The sequence below is a fragment of the Meles meles genome, chromosome 10 (assembly GCF_922984935.1).
Source record: "Meles meles chromosome 10, mMelMel3.1 paternal haplotype, whole genome shotgun sequence".
Lineage (NCBI taxonomy): Eukaryota > Metazoa > Chordata > Mammalia > Carnivora > Mustelidae > Meles > Meles meles.
In genome coordinates this window covers 11,475,294-11,499,969 of record NC_060075.1, presented here as the reverse complement: position 1 = coordinate 11,499,969, position 24,676 = coordinate 11,475,294, and the positions used below count along the sequence as shown (strand labels likewise).

The 24,676-nt window shown below is 42.1% G+C and overlaps 1 protein-coding gene across 1 annotated transcript; it reads right to left on the bottom strand.

Annotated features, from left to right (window-relative positions):
• Positions 1-10,592: 10,592 nt before the first annotated feature.
• On the bottom strand, positions 10,593-11,558 carry LOC123951474 (olfactory receptor 10AC1-like). The gene has a single exon (XM_046020236.1). It carries the CDS (start codon positions 11,556-11,558, stop codon positions 10,593-10,595), a length of 966 nt encoding a protein of 321 aa, XP_045876192.1.
• Positions 11,559-24,676: the final 13,118 nt, after the last annotated feature.

Sequence of the window (24,676 nt, the reverse complement as noted above, 5' to 3'; positions counted from 1 at the left end):
TTAGAAGCTTCCATGGCTTCCATGGTTTTGTTACCCCTCAAACTTTGCATTAAGTGCAGAAAGCTTCAGAACTCCTGGACCATGGAGCTGTGGAGGGCAGCTGGGTCTAGCCCACAAGCAGAGGCTAGATTCCAGCTCAGGAAGCCTCCTTCCAGCCAGGTGAGGTGGGTATGGGGACACTGAGGCATCAGGGAAGTTATAAAAGAAAATGAGTATAGGGGCTGGGAATGATTATCAAAGAGCAAATACGGGTCCAGAAGCTATCCACAGAGATAAGAACCCCTTCTCATCTGGCCCCTGCTCCTATTAACAGTGAACTTACTGCTGGTGTCATAAAGGGTGGATATGGAAGGCTCTGTCTTAGAAACTGCCTTATAGACTTCTTCCCTCTCTCCATCTATCTCCAAGTCCAGTAGGCAAAAAAAATCCAAAAGAATTCCCTCAGCTGCCATAAGAAAGTCACCTGACTTTCCTGCTCTGTTCTTACAGATGGGGGTTCAATTTCTCCTCATCATAAAAAAGGAAAAAACTTCATTTGCATTATGTTTAATTATTTTCCAGGAATTTCATCAGCACTATCTCATTGGGGAAGGAGAAATCGAGGCTGAATTGGGCTATATAAATTTTGCCAAGGTCCAATATTTCCTAAATCTGACCCCAAGGGTTCTGACTCCAACTTGCATTATATGTAAATGCTCTTTGCATTTATTAATGGCCAAATCCAACCATCTAGGAAAAGTCTATTCTTTTCTTTTTAAATTGAAGTATAGTTGACACACCATGTTATGCAGTTTCAGGTGTTCAGTGTTGTGATTCCACAGCTCTGTACATTATACTTTTTTCACCGCAAGTGTAACCACCATCTGTCACCATACAATGCTATTACAATAGCACTATGTTCCCTGTGCTGTACCTCTCATCCCCATGACTTACTCATTCCATAACTGAAAGCCTGTACCTCCCGCTCTCTACTCACTTTTGTCCATTCCCCCATCATTTTGTTCTCTGTATTTATGGATCTGTTTCTGCTTTTTTGTTTGTTCATTTGGTTTTTTTTTTTTGTTGTTTTTTTTTTTTTAGATTCCACATATAAGTGAAATCATATGGTATTTGTCTTTCTCTGACTTATTTCATAGCATAATAACGTCTAAGTCCACCCACGTTGTCTTAAATGTCAGGATCTCATTCTTTTTTTTTTTTTCATTCTTTTTCATGGCTGAATACATTCCATTATATCTACCTCATATCTTCTTTATCCGTCCTTCTATTGATGGACGTAGGTTGGCTCTTTTAAGATTCTAGTGGGAGCAGTGCTATAATCGTTACTACCACCACACCATCAAACATGTTTAAAATCCTACACTACCAGTTTGAGGTAGCAATAAGATCAGTGGAATGATTTTGAAAGCTTCTGCTTATGAAAAAGATACTCATTTAAAGATTTTTTTTTTTTTTTATTTGACAGAGAGAGAGATCACAAGTAGGCAGAGAGGCAGGCAGAGAGAGGAGGAAGCAGGCTCCCTGCGGAGCAGAGAGCCCGATGCGGGGCTCGATCCCAGGACCCTGAGATCATGACCTGAGCCAAAGGCAGCGGCTTAATCCACTGAGCCACCCAGGCGCCCCGGAAAAAGATACTCATTTAAAGAAAAAAAAAGATACCTATTTTGAACACCCTTGAAAAGCAATTTTAAGATACCTAGATTGTCCAAATATTTACTCCAAATTTCTTTCCAAGAAAAACAACAAAACTGTTTATTAAAGACTATTAAAGCTAGCATATTATTTTCAAAAATCAAGTATGTCACATAAGTTATGTTTTTAAAATTATCTATATGTGCCTTTTATAGTTGGGAGCCTTGCATTCAAATTAGGGACTGTTTATACTCATTTAATAAGATTTTAGAATATTTATTTCACCACATCAAATTGTTTAGAAAGTTTATTTTTAATTTTTATTTATTTACTTATTATTTATCTTTTAAATTTTGTATTATATTATATAGAATATATTAAATTATAAAATAACCACATATTATGCATCATATATAATAACAAAATTATGAATTATAAAAATTTATAAGTAAATTATTTTATTTATTTTTAATTTATTAATTATTTGTTTATTTTATTTATTTTTCTTATGATCCATTTTTGGCCACATAGAGGACTAATTTAGTGACAGTTTTTGGATAGAGAATTATCTGCTGATAATACTGTTCTTTTAGGAAAATGTAATTTATAGCATGATACACCACCTGAAGATGTACATTGCCAGGAATATCATAGGTAAATATTTTTTGAAATAGTTAAGAGTGAATTTCCTCTGCTGAAGCTTTTCATTTCAACTATTCATGCAGCAAACATTTTTATCAATGATAAGTTAGTTTCAGTTTTAGAAGTGATATTAGACAAAGCTGAAGCAAGCCCATATTTTGCAAACATAATCACACCATAACTGAAACTCCTTAGACTTCCTTTTCTAAGGATTGCATCTACCACATGAACTGTAAATCCCAGTGCACTGACAGGTGGTTGATTTCACTGTAGAGTGTGATAGATTGAGGAAGAGAGGGCTACCTCATATGTCGCACAGCAAGCCTTTCTAAAAATCGCCCTAAATGTCTTGATTTTTTTCCTTGAACTCCCTTTCCCCATTATAGCTACCTCTTTCCCCATAGCCTAGGTTTCCTCAGTTAGATGCCCATGTACTAGTTTGTTTCTGGAAAGAGCAGTGTGAAGAAGCAGGCATCCCATGTAGAGAATGAGATGCTGGAAGGATCCAGGTTCTCAGGACAGGTCTGGTATCCAGTGCCCAGCATCATACGTGGTCTGTCCTAGCAGCAGAGGCATGCAGTCTTCACCAAAGCAGTCTGCTGTGTGGTGTAGGTAGGCTCCTGGCTTCACTGACAACATACCCAATTTACAGCCCTCCTAGGGATTCTACAGGTCTTTTAATAGCTGTAACAAATGATTTTCTTTCTTTCTTTTTTTTTTTTTGCTTAAATTGCTTAAATTACAATAGTGGATTGTTATTATTTTTTTAGTGCAACCAAAATGCTTACTGATCTACCTGTTGATCTCAACCTCAATCCATAAGCCAGGTCTCAGTCTTTTCAGACATTTCACTTTACTAGGCTTCTTACCTCAGAACTCCCTTGTTATGTAAGGAGAGAGGCAGAAAGCAGTCCAGCAAAAAAAAAAAAAAAAAACTGCAACCACCTTGGGACCCTCAGTTCATCCAGGAAAAACAATGACAAAAAATGAGAGCAAATATACAAGAGCTTGTAGACAGACCTACCCAAGATATACCCAAGTAGAGATGAAAAGGATAGAATGTAGCCAGCTTTCTCCTTTTCCTGTAATCCCAACCAGCAACCCCCTTGCCCATGCTCTACTACATATACACCCTCTTTCCTCTAACATACATATGCCATTTCAGGGTATAGGGCTTGAGGTGTAAGAGTACAGATGTTCTTTGCCTAGAACAACTTTGGGACTTCAGCGTTCAGTCCTGCCTATCAGAAAATATCCCCCATTAATGATGCTTTAATGCCAGACACTGTTTTAGCACATTTCCTATATTAGCTTTAATTTTTACATCAGGTGATGTGAGACAGGTACTAATATCAATTCCAGATTATCCAGTGAAGACTCACAGGTCCAGGGAGGTTAGAGTAACTTGTCCAAGGTCACAGTTAGGAATTCAGGGGCCCAGAATTCAGACCTAAGTAGCCTGGCACAGTGTCCCAGCGATGGTCATAGCACTGCCACTATTCTCCAAGAGGGTCTACCTTGCCTCTATAGCTGCCATGTTCCAGGAATGCTCTGTTGAAGGGCTTTACTTTCCTCTTCATGGATATGTGTTTAATTGTAATGATAGAATGGATTAAACTCATTTCCTCTGATGTTTCCCACAAGAGTAGTGACTCCTTTAGGGAGCAGCTGAAGGTTGGAGGCAATGTGGACCTCTGTGATAAGGCCCTAAGACTAACACACCAGCAACAGCCAGAAGAGGAAACCGACCCTTTAGGGGATGTGAACACCTGATGATTAAGGAAGATTATATGGCTATGAGGCCTTCTCCTATCATTATGAGGTGAATAAGGTGCTTTTACCCATTGTCAGGAGGATCACAGACATCTTCGTTGTCTACCATGTGGAACTGGAATGTCAGAAACTCTAGGTAAAGATTGAAGTCATTAATAGAGTGGCTAAACTGTTATCTATATCTCAAATTTCTTGAAGACTTGTGGCCCCCATAGGGCTACACAAGTATTAGTTCTGTAAGTGGGCCTTAAAACTAGATGTAGGAAACAGTTTCATATGCAGAGGAATTTCATTAAAGGTAAATCAGCCTCTTCCATGTTTACGTCACCTTCCTTCATCCGGTCTGGATGACCACATTCTAATTCTCTCCCCTCTGCTCCTTCTAACCTGCTTGTCCTGGTATCTGCCTAGCTTGTGGAAGTGTTCACTGACAGCAAACTGTGATTCTTAGTGATCTAGCCACCTCCCCTCACTTAGAACTGTCCACTTCAAGGATAAGACCTCGTGCCGTCAGAGAAATGGGAATTTTCATATCTTAAAGATGTTTATATGCTCGGGTTCAAGCCATGGCAGAGAGAAGCAGTAAGAAATGTATGAGTGTTTGAAATGGCACCTGGAACTCAGGCGGAAGGATTACATCTAAGTGAGAGGGGAACAACCTCTCTGAAGGGCCGGAGTCACTCATACTGAGGAGCAGGAGTTCTCAATCTTCGCTGTACCTCACAATTACCTAGGGGGCAGCTTTTAAAAAAATTCCAATGCCTGACCTTCATAAGACCAACTAAGTCAGAATCCCTAATATTTGGGTCCAGACAGCAGTATTTTTAAAGGACTTCCAGTGATTTCAGTGTGCAGCCAAGTGAGGGACCCACTGAAATCGATGTATTGTGGATGGAAGATAATTTCTGGCTGAGTCTAAATCTGTTAAAATTCCAGTGGCACCAACGAGAAGAGCTGTGAGAGCTGCTTCTGCAGTTCTAAGTGCTCACAGATCTGTATTTGAGAAGTTACACATGCTGTCTTAGAGTCTGTGTCTTTTATTTTCTATACTTTATGATGTTCTGACATCTTGGGGGCCTTGCTGGTTGAGGTTAGGCCCCCTGCCCCTCCCAGAGCTAGCTAATTCCTTGAGATTCCAAACTAACTTCCTGTGACTGTGCCTTTCTTATGCAAACTGACCAGTCCCAAACCCATATCCTCAACTACCCCCTTCATCTGACTCTTCCTGTACCAAACCTGCAAGTTGCCTGCCCTGTAACCCCAGGGCCAGGTCAGCTAAACCAGACAACTAGAGACCCCTCTGATATTCCAAAGCCCCCTGAAATTATTCAAACTATCCAATTAAACTTGGATAAGGAAAGCTGAAGCTTTCCTACCTTGCCTTGCCCATTCCTTCCCACAGAGATCACAAGAAAGTCTCAAGGCCCTGCTTTCCCTTCTTTCTGCCTCCGGACTGACCCATGCTTCCCCATGTGGTCCTTCATGGTGTGATGCGTCCCTTCTCTTGGGAATTGTAACTAATAAACTCCTTCTGTCAAGGGCTAGTTGTCTCTCTGTTACCTTACTGTATCTGATGAAAACAAATCCCAGGTACAAATCTTGAAGCATTTGAAATCCAATGTTACTTCCCACTCCAGCAGGCGATTAAACATGGTTTGATTTGGTTCTCCATATTTCTTCTGTGTTGGCTGAGGCCTGGGAGACATTGCATGATCCCCGAGTAGACGGCATTTCTAGAAGTGGGTTTTGTTGTTTGCCTTCCAGGACTTTGCATGTGCTGAGACCTTTGCAGAGGTTTCTACAGGTAAATTTGGTGCTCTGTGGGCTGGATTAGACATCCTTAAAGACATCTCTGGTGCCAGTACCATGTTATTTTAGAAATAGTAGTATCATTTGGCACTGTTAACCACTCCATCCTTGAAATGCTCTTTCCTTGACTTTCATGACGCCACACTCTCTTTGATTTTCTTCTACTCTACTGCTTGCTTTTTAAAAACAAACAAACAAACAAAAACTTCTCTGTGTATTCTACCTTCTCTGCCTAGCCTTTATTTTTATTTTGAAACCATTTATTGAATAAGTAAAATACATGTATGCAAGAAGGGTATTCAATGAAGAGTAAAGGTTTGTCCCACCCTATGCTCCAGTTCCCCAGACTTTTAATATGGTTACAATAGTATATGTGTGTGTAAAACATACAGGACATATACAGACACATGATATGTAAATACACGCATTCTATGTGTTTTTATATATAAATGCTGTCATACCGTAACACTGACTTATTCACTCTTTCATTCAACAATGTACTAGAAGCTAAACATGCCAGACACTGTTTAGGAACAGGAAATACTGTGGTGAGTAGACCCATTTTCATAGAGTTTGTATTCTGCTGGGAGGGACAGGTAATTAAAACATTAAAAAGAAAGAAACATCATTTCAAATAATGAGAGATGATTAGAAATTAAAGCATGAAAATGTGATGGAAGACAGAGAGGCAATATTATATGGAATGATCAGTGAAGCCTTCTACAAGGAATTAGTATTTGAGTCCAGACAGCATCTGAATGACAAAAAGCCAGTCTCTGAAGATGGAGGGAAGAGCACAGGAGTGGAAATCACAAGTAAAAAGGCCAGAATCAAGGATGACTGCAATGTATACTATTCACCTTGCTTTTTCACTTGACAACACTTTAGAGATGGTTCCATGTCTGTCACTGATTAAACTGCTTTTTCTTTTCGGCAACTGTATAGGATTCCATTAAATGGATAAACCATAATGTACTTAACTGGTCACATATTATTATTTAAATTATTTATTTATTTATTTATTTTATTTTTTTTTTATTTTGCTGATCCAAGCTATTTTGACAGGAATATTTTTGAATACATTTTTGCCCATAAGACAGATACATTGGTAAGGATATACCTGGGAAGTAGAGTGATAGGAACAAATGATATGTGCCTTCAATTCTAACTGATATTTAATTGATGTGCCCAGTTGCCCTCTATAGAATTGAACAAATGTGTACTTTCAGCAATAAGGTATGGGAGTCCATATTTCACCCTTAAGTTGTGTGTTTGCCCTTTGAGTATCATCTAAATAAATGCTCCAAATAGCATTTTAAAATTTTATTTTGAACTTCTCTCATGAATGAGGTAGAAACTCTTTTCCTATGAGTAAAAAACCACTTGCTTCTCCTTTTCTCTGACCAATCTATCAATACCTTTTGCCCATTTCTTCTTTGTGATTATTCATCTTTTTCTTACCAGTTGGCAAGAACTCCTTATGCATTTATGAAATGGGCCTCTTCCATATGTTAGATATGGAAGTTCTTCTCTTGTTTCATTTTGTTTAAGGTAGTGTCCCACGAATCAAGCTGTTTCACATCTAGTTAACAAATTACGTGTTTTGTGTCATGCTCAGTCAGTCTGCCCTTCAGTGCTGCTGTTCCTCACAGTCCTTTTGTCGGAACCGCTCTGATCCTCCTCTGTCTCTTCTGTTCTTCGCAGCCATGTCAGTTGCTACTAAGCTGATGAATTCCAAATATGTTTCTCTAGTCCACATTCTCCTCACTTATACCCACCTGCCAACCATATAGCTCCACACCCTGTGTCAACATTATCCATACTGAATTCACCATCTCCACCTTGTCCTGCCCTCAACCTAGTTATTCTTCCTTTGCGCTCTGTCTCAGGGGGCCTGGTCTGTCATCTTTTCCAGGTAATCTGTGTCATGCCTGACTCCTCTTTCTTTTTTATCCCTAAGCAATTTGCACTAAGTTCTGTTATAGCTACCTTCTAAATCTTTCTCTACCCTGTTCGCTGCCCTCCATTTCTAGTACCACTTGCCTAAAATGGGCCAACATTATCTCCAACCTGTACTTCTATCCAGGCTTCCTAGAAAATATACTTTTTGTCATGTCCTTCCCAATTCCTTCTTAACACAGTAGTCAGTGTTCAGATTGGATCATATTACTCTCCCCTTTGAACATCTTTTACTGCTTTTCCTCTTCCCTGCCCACCCACCCCTTCTCTTTTCTCCTCTTTTTTCTTTAGAGTGAAGCCCAAACTTTTAGTATGGCTTGAAAAGCTTGTGTGCTCTGGTACCTCTAGCATAATCTCTTTTTTTTTTTTTTTTAAAGATTTTTATTTTTTATTTATTTGACAGAGAGAGATCACAAGTAGATAGAGAGGCAGGCAGAGAGAGAGAGAGAGAGGGAAGCAGGCTCCCTGCTGAGCAGAGAGCCCGATGTGGGACTCGATCCCAGGACCCCGAGATCATGACCTGAGCCGAAGGCAGTGGCTTAACCCACTGAGCCACCCAGGCGCCCCTAGCATAATCTCTTAATACTTGAAATACTTAGCCCTCCAACCACCCATTCCCACCAATTAAAGTCAGTCCTATCAACAAGCTTCTGAAATGTATAATGGTCTCTTTTGACTTGGTGCATTTGCAGATGCTTTTCCTCTGCCTGGATGTTCCTTTCCCAGCTGTCTTTGTTTGGCTCAGCTATCCCTTCTTGCACTTAGGTCCTAACACATCACTTAATCATAATCTTTTCCTGATGCCCCTACCACCTCAATTCTAGGCTAATTTCTTCCCACAGGGTCTTGTATTTTTCCCATCATGGTACCTGCCACATAATATTGCAATTCCTTTTTATTTGCCTGAGTCCCCTATAGATTTCAAATTACACATGGACTTCATCTTCATTCCTTCAGTAATTTGGGTTGAGGTGCTCAAAATCCTTGGCATTTTGATCACAGTTGAATCCTCAACTGTCAAGTCCTTGGCATGGAACCATCACTCAATAAACAGCTATTTATTGCGCATATGGATGAATGAATAACTTCTGGGATTTTCCCAGTGTACCCTAACATTTGTACTTAAGGTTTTGTGCCAGTTTGTCCCCTTTAATATGCCAAGATAGTCGAATGTAACATTGTTTAGAAACAGTCACATCAAGAGACTTTATCTTCTTTGTTGGTTTTACATCACAATGTAGATTAGTAATTCTTTAGTAATTAATTCTAAATTAGTAATTAGTAATTCTTCCTTTCAATGTCTCCTCCCTGTTTCTTTGACAGCAATATTTCCTCCAGACCATGGGTGGATTAAAGTTCCTTGGTACACTTCTACCCTGTACCACACACTGGACCTGTCCCTGCAAAGCTCACTCTAGTTCCTCTCTACTTCCGAACTGTTAGTTGAGGAGACAGTTTTTAGCCAAGTGGGTGCAGGCCTTTATCTCCATGACGAAGGGTAAGAAGTCTCTATGATTCAACGAACAGGCCCCCACAATGCTTGTTCTTAAGTAACAATTGTTTCTGTATAAAAGTAACATCGATTGAGAATGATTAGGAGAAATCTGGAAGATATATGGTCAAGAGAATAAAAATGATCCATAATCTCTTCATATAGAGAACAATTATTAACATTTTGGTGAGTGACATCACCTATTCCATGGTCCCAGTGTACATCTGTAAACCCAAGTCTACCCTCCTCTGGAGCCTGTGTTCTGGATTACCGGATCTTCCTTAATCAGCATCTTCACCAGTTTGTCCTGACAACATTTCAGCCCCACAAGTTCAACCCAGAAGCCTCCATCACCACCTTTCCAACTTGCTCCTGCTCCTGTGTTCTCTTTTTCAGCAAATGGCACCACCATGTACCCAGTGACCCAGATTAGAAGTGCTTCTTAACTCCCTTTTCTTTCACGCTTCCATATCCAGTCAAGGTTCTGTAGTTTCCACTTCTTGCATATCTCTTGACTCCATGTCCCTAACCCCATGTGTCAATCCTCTGGTCCAGACTCCATCACCTTGTCCAGACTCCATCACCTTTCTCCTGTAATAGGGCGCAGGTCCCCAGATAGGCCTCCATGTGCCTGGATCCTTCTCCATACTGTGGCCAGAGGGAGGACACAGGAACAGCAAGTCATCAGCTCACTCTGGGAATTCACTTCTTTCTGCTGTTTACAGGGTCTTTCCCCCAATGTCCCTGCCCCTGTTGGGCCCTTGCAGCTTGGACCATTCTTTACCCTCCTCTTCTGATTGGCTTCTACTCAACTTCCAGTTCTCCACTTAGTCACTCTTGTTTTACAAGAAGTTTTCCCTGACTCCCTCCCCTCTCAAAAAGTCTACCACAGAGACTCCTCCTTAGGAGCCATTCCACCCATTGCCTCTTCACCCCTTCTGTTCCCATCTGTGAGCCCCAGTGGCCAAGAGTTGTACCTTCTTCATCACTGTGAGCCCATCACCCTGCACAGGGCCCAGTGCATGGCGAGAACCAGCAAGTGCTGATGGGGCCACTGTCTTTAGGTCTAGGGTCTACACCTCACTATCTTTGGCCATTTCTCAAAGGACGGAATGGAGGATGGGTCACCTGCTGGGAGACTCTCCTTTTGTGGACAATTTTCCAGGTTCTCTTTCCCCAGTCCAGTCCTTGAGTCCCCCCTGGTGGCGTTCCTGACAGAGACACCTCTGACAGAGAAAACTTTAGGGAGCAGAGCTGCCCCCTCTGGCTTGGTCCCTGCCTGCTGTCAGGGCCCACACAGACCTTGACCCTGCCGCCCACGCCCCAGCACCCTGCGGATGGCAGCAGTGATTTCACGGTTGCGCAGGCTGTAGATGAGTGGGTACAATAGTGGCGTGACATTGGTGTAGACAAGTGCCAGTGTGCGGTCCTGCCGTGGGGAGTAGCTGGACTTGGGCCGCACATACATGAAGGTGGCACAGCCATAGTGCAAGAAGGTGACAGCCAGGTGCGAGGCGCAGGTGGAGGCAGCCTTGCGCCGGCCCCCAGGGGAGTGCAGGCGGTGCAAGGCGGCAGCGATGGCGAAGTAGGAGGACAGGATGAGCAGTGAGGGCAGCAGCAGGAGCACCAGGCAGGTGCCCAGCAGGGGAAGCTCATCAACGTAGCTCCGTGTGCAAGCCAGGTCCAACAGTGCCGTGATGTCGCAGAAGAAATGCACCAGCAGGCGGGAGCCACAGAAGGGCAGGTGGAAGATAGCCACCGTGAGCCCCACGGACACTGTCAGTCCCCCAAGGCAACAGGCCAGGGCCAGCCTTGTGCATAGCCCTGGGGTCACTACTGCAGTGTAACGCAGCGGGTGGCAAATAGCTACATAGCGATCGTAGGCCATGGTGGCCAGCAGGAAGCACTCTGCCCCACCCAGAGCCACGAACATCTGCATCTGAACAGCGCAGCCCAGAAAGGAGATGGGGCTGCCCTGGCCAGGGCTCGGTGTGGCCAGGTCGGCCAGGGAGCGGGGCACCACCACCAGAGTGTAACAGAGCTCGATGGCTGACAGCTGGCACAGGAAGAGCAGCATGGGCGGCCGGCTGGGCACTGAGGCTACGGCCACAAGGATGAGCAGGTTCCCGCCCAGGGTGGCTAGGTGCACGGCCAGCAGCAGCAAGAAGAGCACTGGCCTCAGGTGCGGGAACTCAGAGAAGCCCTGAAGGAGAAAGCCACAGGGCATGGTGGCATTGCTGGAGCTGTCCATGCACCGGCTGGCCCAGAGGTACCTGGAGGGAAAGAGATGGGGGCAGGGAGAGCTTGTGGGTATAGCTCCTCCGCCCCACTGGTGAGGAAAGGCTAGATGGAATTTAGAGGGTGGGAGGAAGTAGTGGCTGCAGTAGGGGGTATGGTTCCCAGGTGCATTACCAGCCTCCCTGACACTCCTTCCCACCCCCACACACTTCATGTTGGCCTTTTATTAACTTGTGTCGTTTTGCCTGACTCCTCGACTAGAATTCTCAACATGCTTTTTCCAAAGAAGCCTTAAATTTAGGCCCTTTCCTTACAGTGTATCACTCTTGACCTCCACTTACAAAGGATTCCCTGCCTTCAGACCCTAGTTGTTTGTTGGGTCCTGTATTGCCTGGAGTATTACGCTGCTCTCAGCCTCAGCTCCTCAAGGCAATGAGTGTGTCTTTACGCCCTGTTTCTGTTTCCTCCTCCCTGCCCTACTCTATCACTTTGAGCTGCTTTCTGTGGTGTGTCACAGAATCATAAAAACAAGATACAGATGAAGACCTTAGTGATAATCTCATACAACCTCATGATTTTAAAAAGGAAAATAAAGCTGGTGGGACATGTCTAGGGGAGGCTTAACTGCTCACAGAAAGCTAGGAACAGAATCTGCATTCCTGAGGCTGAATGGAGAACTTCCCATGATCCCATAAGTAGCCAAAAAAAAAAAAAAAAAAAAAAAAAAAAGGGTCACTGGGATGAGTTGGGGTGAGTTGGTCAATCCATATTGATTTAGCCTTAAATAGAGACCCAGTTCTGTTCCAGGTGCTGAGGCAGACACTTAGGCAGCAGGGAATGAGTAGTGGGAAGGTCTCTTTGGGTGCATCAGGAACAAAATGTCCCTAACGTTTTTATTAATACTCTCTCAACATGAGAAAAAGTGATGCGTATCTGTTCTAACTTGCCTTTCAGAGTTAGCAGTACATTCCAAATTTGCTGACTGAATACAGTTTCTTTCTCAGCATTACCCGGTGACTCATTTGCAGGCAACATTTGGAAAACTTTGATAGCACGTAGGTTGGCTGCAATTGTGGCAAACCTCTGCAGTGGGGAACATGAGCTGATAAGGACTTTGAGGCAAATTGGAGGAGGGTGTTTGACTTTCCAGTAGTTATTCATGATATCTCTTTTTATTTCCTTATCTCTTTTTTATTAACTTTAATTTTAATCTCAACTATTATTTCCTCTTAGTGCCTCTGAGTCACTGTTGATGACCGATGTTGGAAGTGGTATTTGTGCGTGGTTATTATACCATAGAACACAAGAGCAATAAAGCCAGTTTAAGGACAACAGGTAAATCGTGGAAGGACTGAAGGAGCGGGAAGAGCTCGATTTTTGCTATCTAATGCTCCTTTTTGAGAGGAGAGTTCTGGAGGTATACATATTTCAGTATGAGTCCATGCTCTTGTCATCTGAGGGGAGCACCTTCACACGCAAGTTTGGAGTCTTACAGAGGAGGAGCTGGGTGGGGTTTGGCATGGGTGCAAAGAGGGGAGTCACTTCCCAACTATTTGAGAGCCTTCACATTTGTTGTTGTTGTTCGTTTGTTTTGGCTGGTATTTATCTGCTGAGCCAATTTAACAAACCTGTGTTGGGTGCCTCTTCCTTGCCAAGTGTCAGGTGTCAAGTTTTGAGTGTCGTACTGTAGGTAGGGACAAGAGGGAGAAGCCTGGCTGTCCTGGAGACTCAGGAAGGGTGAAACTGCAGAAGTACCCACGGTGGCCCTCTTCGTTCTGCCTCGGCTTGCCCTTTCTCTACTTCCTTCTTCTCATCTCCTTAAAGAAGCAGGGAGGGGGGCAGAGAGACAGAAGCAATCCAGTTCTTTTTCCTTCATGTTCGCACTGCGCAGAAATGACAAGAAAGGTTGGGCGGGGACACCAGTAACTACAAACTCAAGGTGCGTCATGCTTTACAAACAAGGCTGTGGAAAGCAAGCCAGGTAGGTCAATCCAATCAAATGTCAACTCTGAGGAATGTTTCTACTTAGTTTAGTATATTTAGAAGCATTTATCATAAACCCTAGGAATGTATGTTAGAAATGTCTTTTATCCAGGGACTGGATGGGGGTTGGGGAAGAGACACTTTCCAGACTTCAATGATACGATTGAAAGTCCAGCTCCACCCTAGTAGAAGCTGTAGAGGGAAAACCCTACAAGGCCTTTGTGAGCCACCTTTCTCCCCAGGGGCAGAAGGGCAGATATTCTCACTTCCAGGTGATTAATAACACCGACAATAACAGCTACTTATAAGAGACTGGTAGGTCCGTGCTCAGAAGGACTTTACACATTTAACTCACTCAATCCTAGTGACTCTTAGTATGCTCATGATGAAGTAGGTGAACTCTTAGCATCCCCATCTTACCAACAAGTAAATTGAGGCCTAAAGGAGTTAAATGTCATGTAGCTGGTTAGTGCTAACGGCAGGCTTTATGCTCAAACAACCTAACCTCTCATAGTTCATGGTCTTATCCACTATACTGTCTTCCATATTTATACCCTCTCCTAAAAAAAAAAAAAATCCTCTACACATAAGACACACCCTACCCCTTTCCCCATATCTCCCACTGTCCCTTGCCTAGAAATTGCCTACACTCTCCTAGGCATTTCTGTCCTCAGATTTCCCTTTGCTGACATTTCTCTTGAGGACATGTAGATGTGAGAGGTAATATAGATAACCTCAGATAACAAATCTAAAAATAATTTCTCCTTAGCTTTGACATTCATCACTGGTATTGTTACTGTTTTAGCTGATCTGCTTTCCTAATTGTATAAGGCTCCACAGAGCACCCAGAGAGTAGTGGCTGGCTGGTGGCCCAGGACATCTGGATGTGGCTGGAAGCCTCACTGGGCTGGATATAACAGATCTGGGATTTGATTTTTGCTGTGCAGAATAATGAAAATGATCTGTAATAATGATATTTTGAAGAGTTATTTTAATAGTCAGTCAAAGCACTTCTAAAAAGAGGTTGGACAGTGAGAGATTTGAGAGGCAGACAGGTCAGGCCCCTATGGGTTGTGAGGATTCCATAGAATGTGGAACTGGACTGGAGCTGAGAGGTCAAGATCCACATCCTCCTGTTATAGAGGGTGAGGCCCAGAGAGGTTACATAACCAGCCCAGGGCCTCACTGCTGTCTGTTGGCAGCAGAGCAAGACCAGAGCCTAGGTCTTACAACTCCTGGTTGATGGTTCTGTTTCTGTCAGAATTGCCTTCCAGAGTAGACCCAAGCCCCACCGATCTAGTATGATTGTTTACAAAAGCACCACAGGAGAGGTCACAGAAAAATCAGATCATTGTCTCCCACAGATTTAAATATAGAAAATTATAAATATGCATGTATTTCCTTAACTTGATTTAAATAATCTGTCATGAGCCTCTGGTCTATGAATTGATACAAATTGTTCTGAAATCTGTTTTCTTCCAGTGCTTCCTTTTAGGAAAAATACATACTATATATTCAAAAAGTTTTTTTGTTTTTGTTTTTTCCTTTTTTAAATCCTCTGTGAAATAAGGAAGAGTCCCCCCAGTGTAAATTTTTGCTTTGTTATTTGCTGAGTTTGACTTGGGATGAGGACAAGTTACTTAACACTTCCAAAGGCTTGCCTCCTCACTGTCAGCTGAGGTTAACAAAGGAGGGGTGTTGTGTGGGTTCCGTGAGATACTAGCACAGAACACTGTGCACAAAAAGCCTGAAAAGCATTTTTCTCTTATCTCTCTTTTTCACCATTGATGGGCTACCAAGCAAACCTCTCCCCTCTTGATTTTATCCTTTCAGGTGCTTTCCTACTTGGTGCCTTCTCTGTCTTTCTGGGGTCCTAGAAGCAGGGTGTACATAGCATTCTGGCTTTAGGAAACACATGGGGAAATAAGTAGACATAGATGTAGAGAAGTCTGTCTGCTATCTACATATCAGTCTATCACCATCATCATCATCACTCTCCTTTTCTCCTTCTACTGTTTTTTTTTTTTTTTTTTCCTGTTAGGTTTCCTATTGCTTTTCCAAAACTGTGCAGACTATGGAAGAAGACATCTGTAGGTTCAGACTCTGCTGCAGCCACTCACCAGCCACATTACCTCTGTTTCCCTGACCCTCAGTCTCTTTACCTCTAAATTGAGATGACAGTGTCTAATTCATAGGGCTGTAGTGAGAAATAGGCACACTGCAAAGGAAGCGCACAGCACAGTGCCAGGCACAGAGTGGGCAGCAAGAGGTGGTTATTCATTGTATCGTTACTATAAACCAACTTCTACAGTATTGTGTCAGCCTTTGGGCTCTGTCTGCATCTAGCAGCTATGATCACTGTAAGGCCTCCTTTTTCCCTCTATGGCAAGAGCCTTGTCCTTGGTTTAGGACAATTAGCTTGAAACTCATAAATTTGCATATAACTTGCATTGTTATATATTTTAAGTTTAGTTTTGTTTTCTGGAATAAAATCCCTTGAATTAAAATGCATTTGCCATTTTCTTGTTCTATCACACAAACATATCTTTTAGTGTTTTTTTTTTTTTCCCCTCATCAGTTGGTAACTTCTTTACTCAGAGGAGCTAAATATCATCTCTGGATGTAGAGCTTTTACTCGTGCTTTCTTCTGCAACCATTTGCAATCTAAGCCTTGACCCCTGGGACACGTGTCTCTTTTGCCGCAGGACTTCTGTCTTATAACAGTTCCTTATACAAGATAAGGCATCTACTGAGTCCTTGATGACTAAATTTGGTAAGATAGCTTGTCAAGGGCTTTTGAAAGTCTAAATAAAAGAAATCCTTTGTTGGTTTCTTGTCAGCATCTTTATCCACTAAAAACATTTAACTAGATTTAATAGAGCTTATTTTCCTTACACAAACGTTCTTGCTTTTCCCTGTTAATGTGTTTTCTGAAGTGTTTAATGATTCTACATGTCATAAAAATGAGATGCTGTTGCTATTTTCTGTGTCTGCTCTGGAGCTTTTCTCAAAATGATGGTTCTGTGGGCGGTCTTTAAGTTCTCGAGCTCTGGCTTAATGTGTTACCTTGGGTTTTTGCGTTTTGGCCAACAAACTTTCTCCTCAAGTTTCCTAGGAATTCAGAATCACAAAATGTGTACATTTGTGTTTAGAGCTCCCTGAATAGTTGCCACTGTTAGTTCTCTTTTCCCCTAAAAACCAATTGTGGGATTAGGGCTTTGAGTAAAATATCATTTCAGGCTTCCTGCTCTCTTTCATTTTCATCTGGAGAGGAACTTGGAACCATAAAATCTAGGAGTCCTACTGATTTTAGAGCCAGCTCTCTGACTTTGACTCTTTGAAAGAAACTCTTGCTTGAACGAAGAAGTCCCCATTTAAAGTCAATCTCTGATCCAGGCTTCTGCCAGAGGAGGAGGGCTGTGCTTCAGAAACAAGCACTTTCATGTTTAACATCAAAATTGTCTGGTGAGGAGACTGTCCCAGCGCTGGCACTGTAAAAGTCAGTGTTATCACACATAACTGCATGGTCATCATACTGTTACCATTTGAAAAGTGTTCTAGGTCTGATGGCCAGTCACCTTATCTGCTGGAAAAAAGTGTTTCCTCTTTGCTCTAGGGGGAAATTAGTTGTCTTCAAAATTTATTTTTTTAAAATCAGCTGTCATTTCCCATGAAGTCAATTTTAGTAGATTTAAAAATGCTTCTAATTTCTGAACTTCATCTTGTGCTACAAAATATTAGGAGGGCTCCCTCAAAAACCCAGAAGACCTTCCTTGTGAAAGATGCTGTTTTGGTTCTTGTTGGTCACAGCCTGAGAGCTAGAGCTCAGTGACAGCGCAAGGCAGCTGCTTGGATGAGGAAGTCAAGGCAACCTCAGTTTTGCCAGGCTAGTTTCATGATTCATTAAAATGAAAAACAAAACAAAACAAAACAAAACAAAAAAAACAAAAACAAACCAAAAACCAAAAAACAAGAAAACAAATACTGGTGAGAAAAAAAAAAAAATGTTCCTCTCCTGGGCCAGTCACCTTCCAGAAGAGAACCTGTTAATATTTTCAGAACACTGCCTCAGAAAACCATGGACCCCTCAGAAAACCTATCACCTGCAAGAGTTGTGTGCATAATTTTGGCTTTAGGAACTCTTTCCAGGGGGGCACACTCCCCACCATTCTACTGCCTGCCTCTCAGTTTCCAGAAGAGATGCCTGTGGTTGCTGAGAAAGGCAACAAAGATTAGATGAAATGAGCTAGAATGCACAGGATATAGTCAGCCCAAGGAGGAGCTATATTGACCCAGGTCTTCTTCAGAGGGGTCCTTATGGTTGGTGTGGTTTGAAGCCTGGGGAATTCTTTGATCAGGAAGGGAGAAATACACAGAACCATTGACAATACGTGACGGGGGTTTTCGTTTCCCATAGAGCCAAATAATCATTATGGATATTATCTTCTTGAATACTCTTTGTTCTGCCTCTGAGAAAACAAATTATTTTCCTTAGTTTTATTCTTATATATTACCCTATGGACAGCATATCAATAGATACCTCTTGCCAGGAGAACCTATGTTCACTAGAGAAGACAGGACTCTCCCATTTTTAGATGAGAAATGTGAGGCAGAAGAAATGCTTTTGGGTAAAATGATTGGATAAAAATAGAAGTAGGACCTAAAAGTCCTGGTATCTGCAGCTGCCTGATGTTCCTCACACCTGATTACACTTCAGTGCATCCAAGACTGAAGGATTCCACAGTTAGAGTGCTTTGAACATCATGTGCCCTGTGACTTAATGATGTGGGGCTCTGGATCTGACCTAAGGAGCGTGGTAGTATGGGAAGAAATTCTACTCTAATAGTTGGTCTCTCTTTTGGGTAAACTTCCTGAGAAGTATTCTGATTTCCTTATTTTCATACTGTTCTTTTTAAAGATTTTATCTTTAAGTAATCGAAGTATTCTGATTTCCTTATTTTCATACTGTTCTTTTTAAAGATTTTATCTTTAAGTAATCTCTACACCCAAAGTGGGGCTTGAATTTACAACCCCGAGATCAAGAGTCGCATACTTCAGGAACTAAGCCAGCCAGGGACCCCTCCATCCTCTTCTCTTGGTGTTTCCTTCTCTTCCTCTGCCCACTTACCTTGCAAATGCTGGGCTTCTCCTTACCTGAGCTCAGGAGAGGGATTACCTGGAGATGGAAGGGAGAGGAGACTCAGCTTGTGGTGACTGGAGGTTAGAGAGATCACAGGCACAATGAAAAACAGGAGGCTACAGTGTTGTAGCAGGCAGTTGTAGCAGAGAAGGAGGGCTTGGAAGGAGAAGAGATGGAAAGGCTATACAAGGAACCTGGAAGGGTTTTCCACAGTAGTTTCTGATTAGCAGTGTCTGATGGGTACTAGAACCTTGGCTTGCCTTATATCCCTGGAGAGGTGGGGGAAATTAGGGAGGAGATGAATATACTAGTCCCTTCCAGAGGGAGAGCAAGAGCCAGGTATCCTGTGATTAATCCACTCACCACAATCCCTCCTATACTGTCCAAGAGAAACAACTCTTCCTGTCTCACGCGGCCCACCTGCCCAGAGTGCTGTCTGTCCCATTGGTACCTGGTGCTTTCCCTAGAGTGTGCCTTGCTCCTCTCTTGCCATGGCAATTCCCATCTCTGCATGCTGGACCAGGTGGCAGCTCCAGAACATGTAGTGAAGTGTCAGGTGCTTGGTAGGTCTCAGATGTCTTAATTTGTCCAATGGCTAGGGCAAGGGAACTGTTGAGATGCATGAATAAATCTCCTTTTTTAACTCTCACACATGTGCAAGGATGCAGGAAACTGCACTAGGAAGCCTCCACCATGGGGTACACTTGCCCCTGGAGTATGAATTAGGCAACTCTGGCAGGTCCCTCTGTGTTTGGGAGCTGAGGAATTGCTCTTCACTTTTTTGGTTATTATCCTGCACGTCCATGAGTGTATGTGTATTGCTATCACAGGACTCTAGAGGTTATCTTTCCTAATTCATTTAGTCATGAATTTATTCATTAATTCAACAATTCAGCACATTTATTGAGTAGTTACTCTATGCCAAGCTTTGATTTAGGTACTGAGGTATAGCTCAGGAAGCAAAAAGACAAAAATTCCTGTCCTATCGGAGTTATATTCTAGGGAGGAGATAGACAATAACCAAATTAGGTAAATTACATGACATATTCAAATGTGATAAGATAAGTCTAATGGAGAAAAATAAAGGAGGATAGGAAATCTGAGGGAAGACATGCAATTTTAAGTAGGATGTTTGAGGAAGGCTTTAGTGAGTGGGTAACATTTGATGCAAAACTTGAAGGAGGTTAAGAAGTGAATCATGTGGATATCTGGGGGAAGAACATTCCAGTCAGAAGAATTAACTAGTCAGAGGTCCCAAGGGGGTGCAGACATGGCGTGTTTGAAGTACAGTGATGAAGCCAATGTGGCTGGGGTGGAGTCCATGAGGGCAGAGTAGTAACAGATGAGGTCAGAAAATCAGTGTGTGGTCAGGAGGTGGTGCCTTATAGGCGATTATGAGAACTTGGCTTTTGTTCTGTGTGAAATGGAAAGCCACTGGAGGCTTCGAGGACTGGAATGCTATAAAAGGATCCCTCTGGCTGCTTTGTAGAGAATTGACTGTAGGGGAGCGGGGTGGAAGCAAAGAGATCAGCATTACAGTGAGCCAGGTGAGGGAAAATAAGTCTTGGATTAGATGAGCAGTAGAAGTGGTGAGATATGGTTAGATTCTGAATATGAATGTACTTCAGATGTAGTGCCAGCAGAATTTTCTGATGGATTAGATATGGGGTGTGAAAGAGAGGTATCAGAATGGCTATTTATCTGCCTGAGTGACAGGAAGGATCAAGGTGTGAGATGAAAAAGGCTTCAGGTGGAGCAAGTTTGGGGGAAAAAGTCATGATCAGAAGTTCAGTGTGAGGTATGTTAAGGTTGAGATACCTACTAGATGTCCACGTGGATTGATCTAGTTCATGGGGGTTCATGTGAGAGGTGCCACTTAGGTGTATGAATTTGAAGTCATCAGGGGTGTCTGTTGGTTAGGCATCCGACTCTTGATTTCAGCTCCGGTTATGATCTCTGGGTGGTGAGATCAAACCATGCATCAGGCTCCATGCTGACTGTAGAGAGCCTGGATGGGATTTTCTCTCTGCCTCTTCCTCTGTGCCACCTCGGCCCCCCCGACCTCTACTTGTGCTCTCTCTCTCTCTCAAAAAAATTTTTTTTAATTATTTATTTTCAGCGTAGCAGTACTCATTGTTTTTGCACCACACCTAGTGCTCCATGCAATACATGCCCTCTCTATTACCCTCCACCTGGTTCCCCAACCTCCCACCCCCCAACCCTTCAAAACCCTCAGGTTGTTTTTCAGAGTCCATAGTCTCTCATGGTTCATCTCCCCTTCCAATTTCCCTCAACTCCCTTCTCCTCTCCATCTCCCCATTTCCTCCATGTTCTTTGTTATGCTCCACAAATAAGTGAGACCATATGATACTTGACTCTCTCTGCTTGACTTATTTCGCTCAGCATAATCTCTTCCAGTCCCGTCCATGTTGCTACAAAAGTTGGGTATTCATCCTTTCTGATGGAGGCATAATACTCCATAGTGTATATATACCACATCTTCCTTATCCATTCGTCCGTTGAAGGGCATCTTGGTTCTTTCCACAGTTTGGCGACCGTGGCCATTGCTGCTATAAACATTGGGGTACAGATGGCTCTTCTTTTCACTACATCTGTATCTTTGGGGTAAATACCCAGCAGTGCAATTGCAGGGTCATAGGAAGCTCTATTTTTAATTCTTGAGGAATCACCACACTGTTCTCCAGAGAGGCTGCACCAACTTGCATTCCCACCAACAGTGTAAGAGGGTTCCCCTTTCTCCACAACATCTCCAACACATGTTGTTTCCTGTCTTCTAATTTTGGCCATTCTAACTGGTGTAAGGTGATATCTCAATGAGGTTTTAATTTGAATCTCCCTGATGGCTAGTGATGATGAACGTTTTTTCATGTGTCTGATAGCCATTTGTATGTCCTCATTGGAGAAGTGTCTGTTCATATCTTCTGCCCCCCCAATTTTTTTTTTAATGTCATCAAATACAGATGGTATTTAAAGTCATGAAACTGGGTGAGATGAGTTAGGGAATGAGTATTGTTAGAGAAAAGAAAGAGTCCCCCAAACTGAGCCCTGGGGTATTCTGGTGTTAGGAGTTTAGGAAGATGAGAAGTCAGAAAGGGGGCCTACAGCGAGGTAGTGTCCTATGGCTTCCATTTTCAGCCCCAGAAATCATCTACTTGTCTTCTACCTACTTCCCAGTATGCACATCTCCATCATGCAGAATATTTACATGGAAAATGATTCCATGATGGAGTAGAATGACTTCCCCTATTGATAATAAACAATTATCTAAATCCCTACATATGTCTTATGTTAAGGGTGTGTAATTGGATGGGAAGCAAAGGGTCTTATTTCTTCTATTTTGCCTTCTTCATAAAGTGTAAGGAGCTATACCACAGGCTGGAAGTGAGCGCAGAATCCAAACCCCATGAAGAAGGAAAGAATTGGAAACAGGGGCACCTGGCTGACTCACTCAGTAGAACATGCAACTCCTGATCTCAGGTCTGTGAGTTTGAACCCCAAGTTGGGTGTAGAGATTACTTAAAAATAAAATCCGCCCCCCAAAAAAACAAAAACAAAAACATAAAAACCTTGGAAACAAAATTCTGGGTTCTAAAATTTTAGGTTCTTATCCCAAATTTACCTTTGTTTGTTTGCTATGTATACTTTAGGCAGTAATTTATGTTGTCCAAGCTTTAATTCACATGACTGAATATAAGTATAATACTATAATCTGTGTCTAATTAGCAGATTTTTTTAAAAGATTTCATTTAATCTTTAATAGCTCTATGGGGTATATTTGAATACAAAGAACTGCACACATTTAAAGTACAATTTGGTGTTTGGACAGATGCAAACACCCATGATACATCATCATAGTTAAAGAACAGACATATCTGACACTTCCCAGAGTTTCCTGTTTTCCTTTGTTTTTTTTCGGTAAGAACACTTAACCCAAGATCCACCCTCTTAACAAATTTTGAAGTGCACAATAGACTATTGTTAACTTTATGCACAGTATTGTACAGCAGATCCTTAGAAATTACTCATCTTGCATAACTGAAACTTTGTGCCCTTTGAATAACAACTCCCCAATCCCCCCACCCTCCACCCCCTGGTCACCACTATTGATATCTCTTCTTCTAGGAGTTTGACTATTTCAGATTCCTCCTGTAAGTGGATTTAAGCAAACTCATATTTCTCTTTTTTTTTTTTAATTTTATTTTAGCAAACTCTACACCTGACTCATGATCCCGAGATTAAGTGCTGCATGCTCTACTGACTGAGCCAGCCAAGTGCCCCTTAAATAAACTGGTATTTCTCTCATCTTAAAGAAGATCTCTCTTGATCCCATTTTTTTGTCTAACTCCCATTTTTATGTAGTCAGAAAAATTCCTGAAGATTTGTCTGTCCTTGCTTCCTCACCTCTTAATCTTTCTTTAAAAACTACTTTACTGAGGTATGGTTAACACATAAAAAATGGTTTTTAGATTTTATTTTATTTTTTTTTTAAGATTTTATTTATTTATTTGACAGAGAGAGAGATCACAAGTAGACAGAGAGGCAGGCAGAGAGAGAGGAGGAAGCAGGCTCCCTGCGGAGCAGAGAGCCCGATGCGGGGCTCGATCCCAGGACCCTGAGATCATGACCTGAGCCGAAGGCAGCGGCTTAATCCACTGAGCCACCCAGGTGCCCTGGTTTTTAGATTTTAAATGAGATCTCACTTATGAAAACATTTTGTAAATTCTAAAGTACTGCATAAGTGCAACTTACAATTATTATTATATCGAAGATCTATGATCAATATATTTTCCAACATAGAACTCTACTCCAGCTTCAGTGGCACTGAGCTTTCAGAATGTAGAGTGCACTCCCAATTCCCATTCTTTTTATGTGCATAGTTTCCCAGTAAGGTGTGAAGCTAATGGGAAGGGACTCTGTCTGAACAGGCCTCCTCAGTGATCAGGACTCGCAGATGTGATGATGTCATTCACAAACAGCAGTGTGGTCATGGTTCAAAGTTTTGGGAACAGTGCCAAGAGGAACTTGGACGTAATTTTCAGGATGTATAAACCCTGTGCTAAAGCAAAGGTTACCAAAGACAAGGAGGCTGGGGTTTTATGCACAATATTTTCTTTGGATGGAGTCTGGCTTTATTTGAAGAGTTGTGTCAACGTAAGGAATTCTCTACTTGGGACTAGGGATTCCTCAGGGTTGTGGCGCCTCTGTCTCCTCTCAGAGGGTTGCTGGAAGTTTTCTCAGACTTGGAACCATGTGGGATCTGTGTTTTCACAGAGACTGGAAATACTTACATCATCTCCACATTCCTCAACCATTTGTCATCTGATTGCAAATCAACTGGTGAGATGCCAGTGGAGAAGAGATAAGTTAAATTATTGAGTTTGATGAATATCTATGGCCCTAAGGGAAAAAAGTTAATTTCTTTTGGAGCTTTGCATTTTTTCTTTTGGTAAATTTATAGAAATATTGATGATAAAATAATAGAAGTCGAGTAAACCTAAAATATCAAAAATAAACTATAATGATACATGTGAAAATCAAGGACCTAGAAAAGAAACAAAATAGAATATAACCCAAACCTTAAGTTGATTCACTAAAAATTTCAAGAAGGTGGATAAATTTCTAAAATTCTCAACAATGAAAAATGAAAAAAGATACATATAAATTTAAAAACAAAAGGGTAGAAATTAAACTAGATACAGTAGAGATTAAAGATAATAGATTATTATTAAGAAGCATTTATAAAGGGGCGCCTGGGTGGTTCAGTTGGTTAAGCAACTGCCTTCAGCTCAGGTCATGATCCCAGAGTCCTGGGATCGAGTCCCGCATCGGGCTCCCTGCTCCTTGGAGAGTCTGCTTCTCCCTCTGACTTTCTCCCCTCTCATGCTCTCTCTCACTGTCTCTCTCTCAAATGAATAAAATCTTTAAAAAAAAAAAAAGAAGTGTTTATAGACACAATGGACACACATATGAAAATAAAAGCTCAATTG

Bases quoted from the DNA above. Each gene is read 5' to 3' on its own strand.
- LOC123951474 (XM_046020236.1), bottom strand. From the start codon at position 11,558: ATGGACAGCTCCAGCAATGCCACCATGCCCTGTGGCTTTCTCCTTCAG.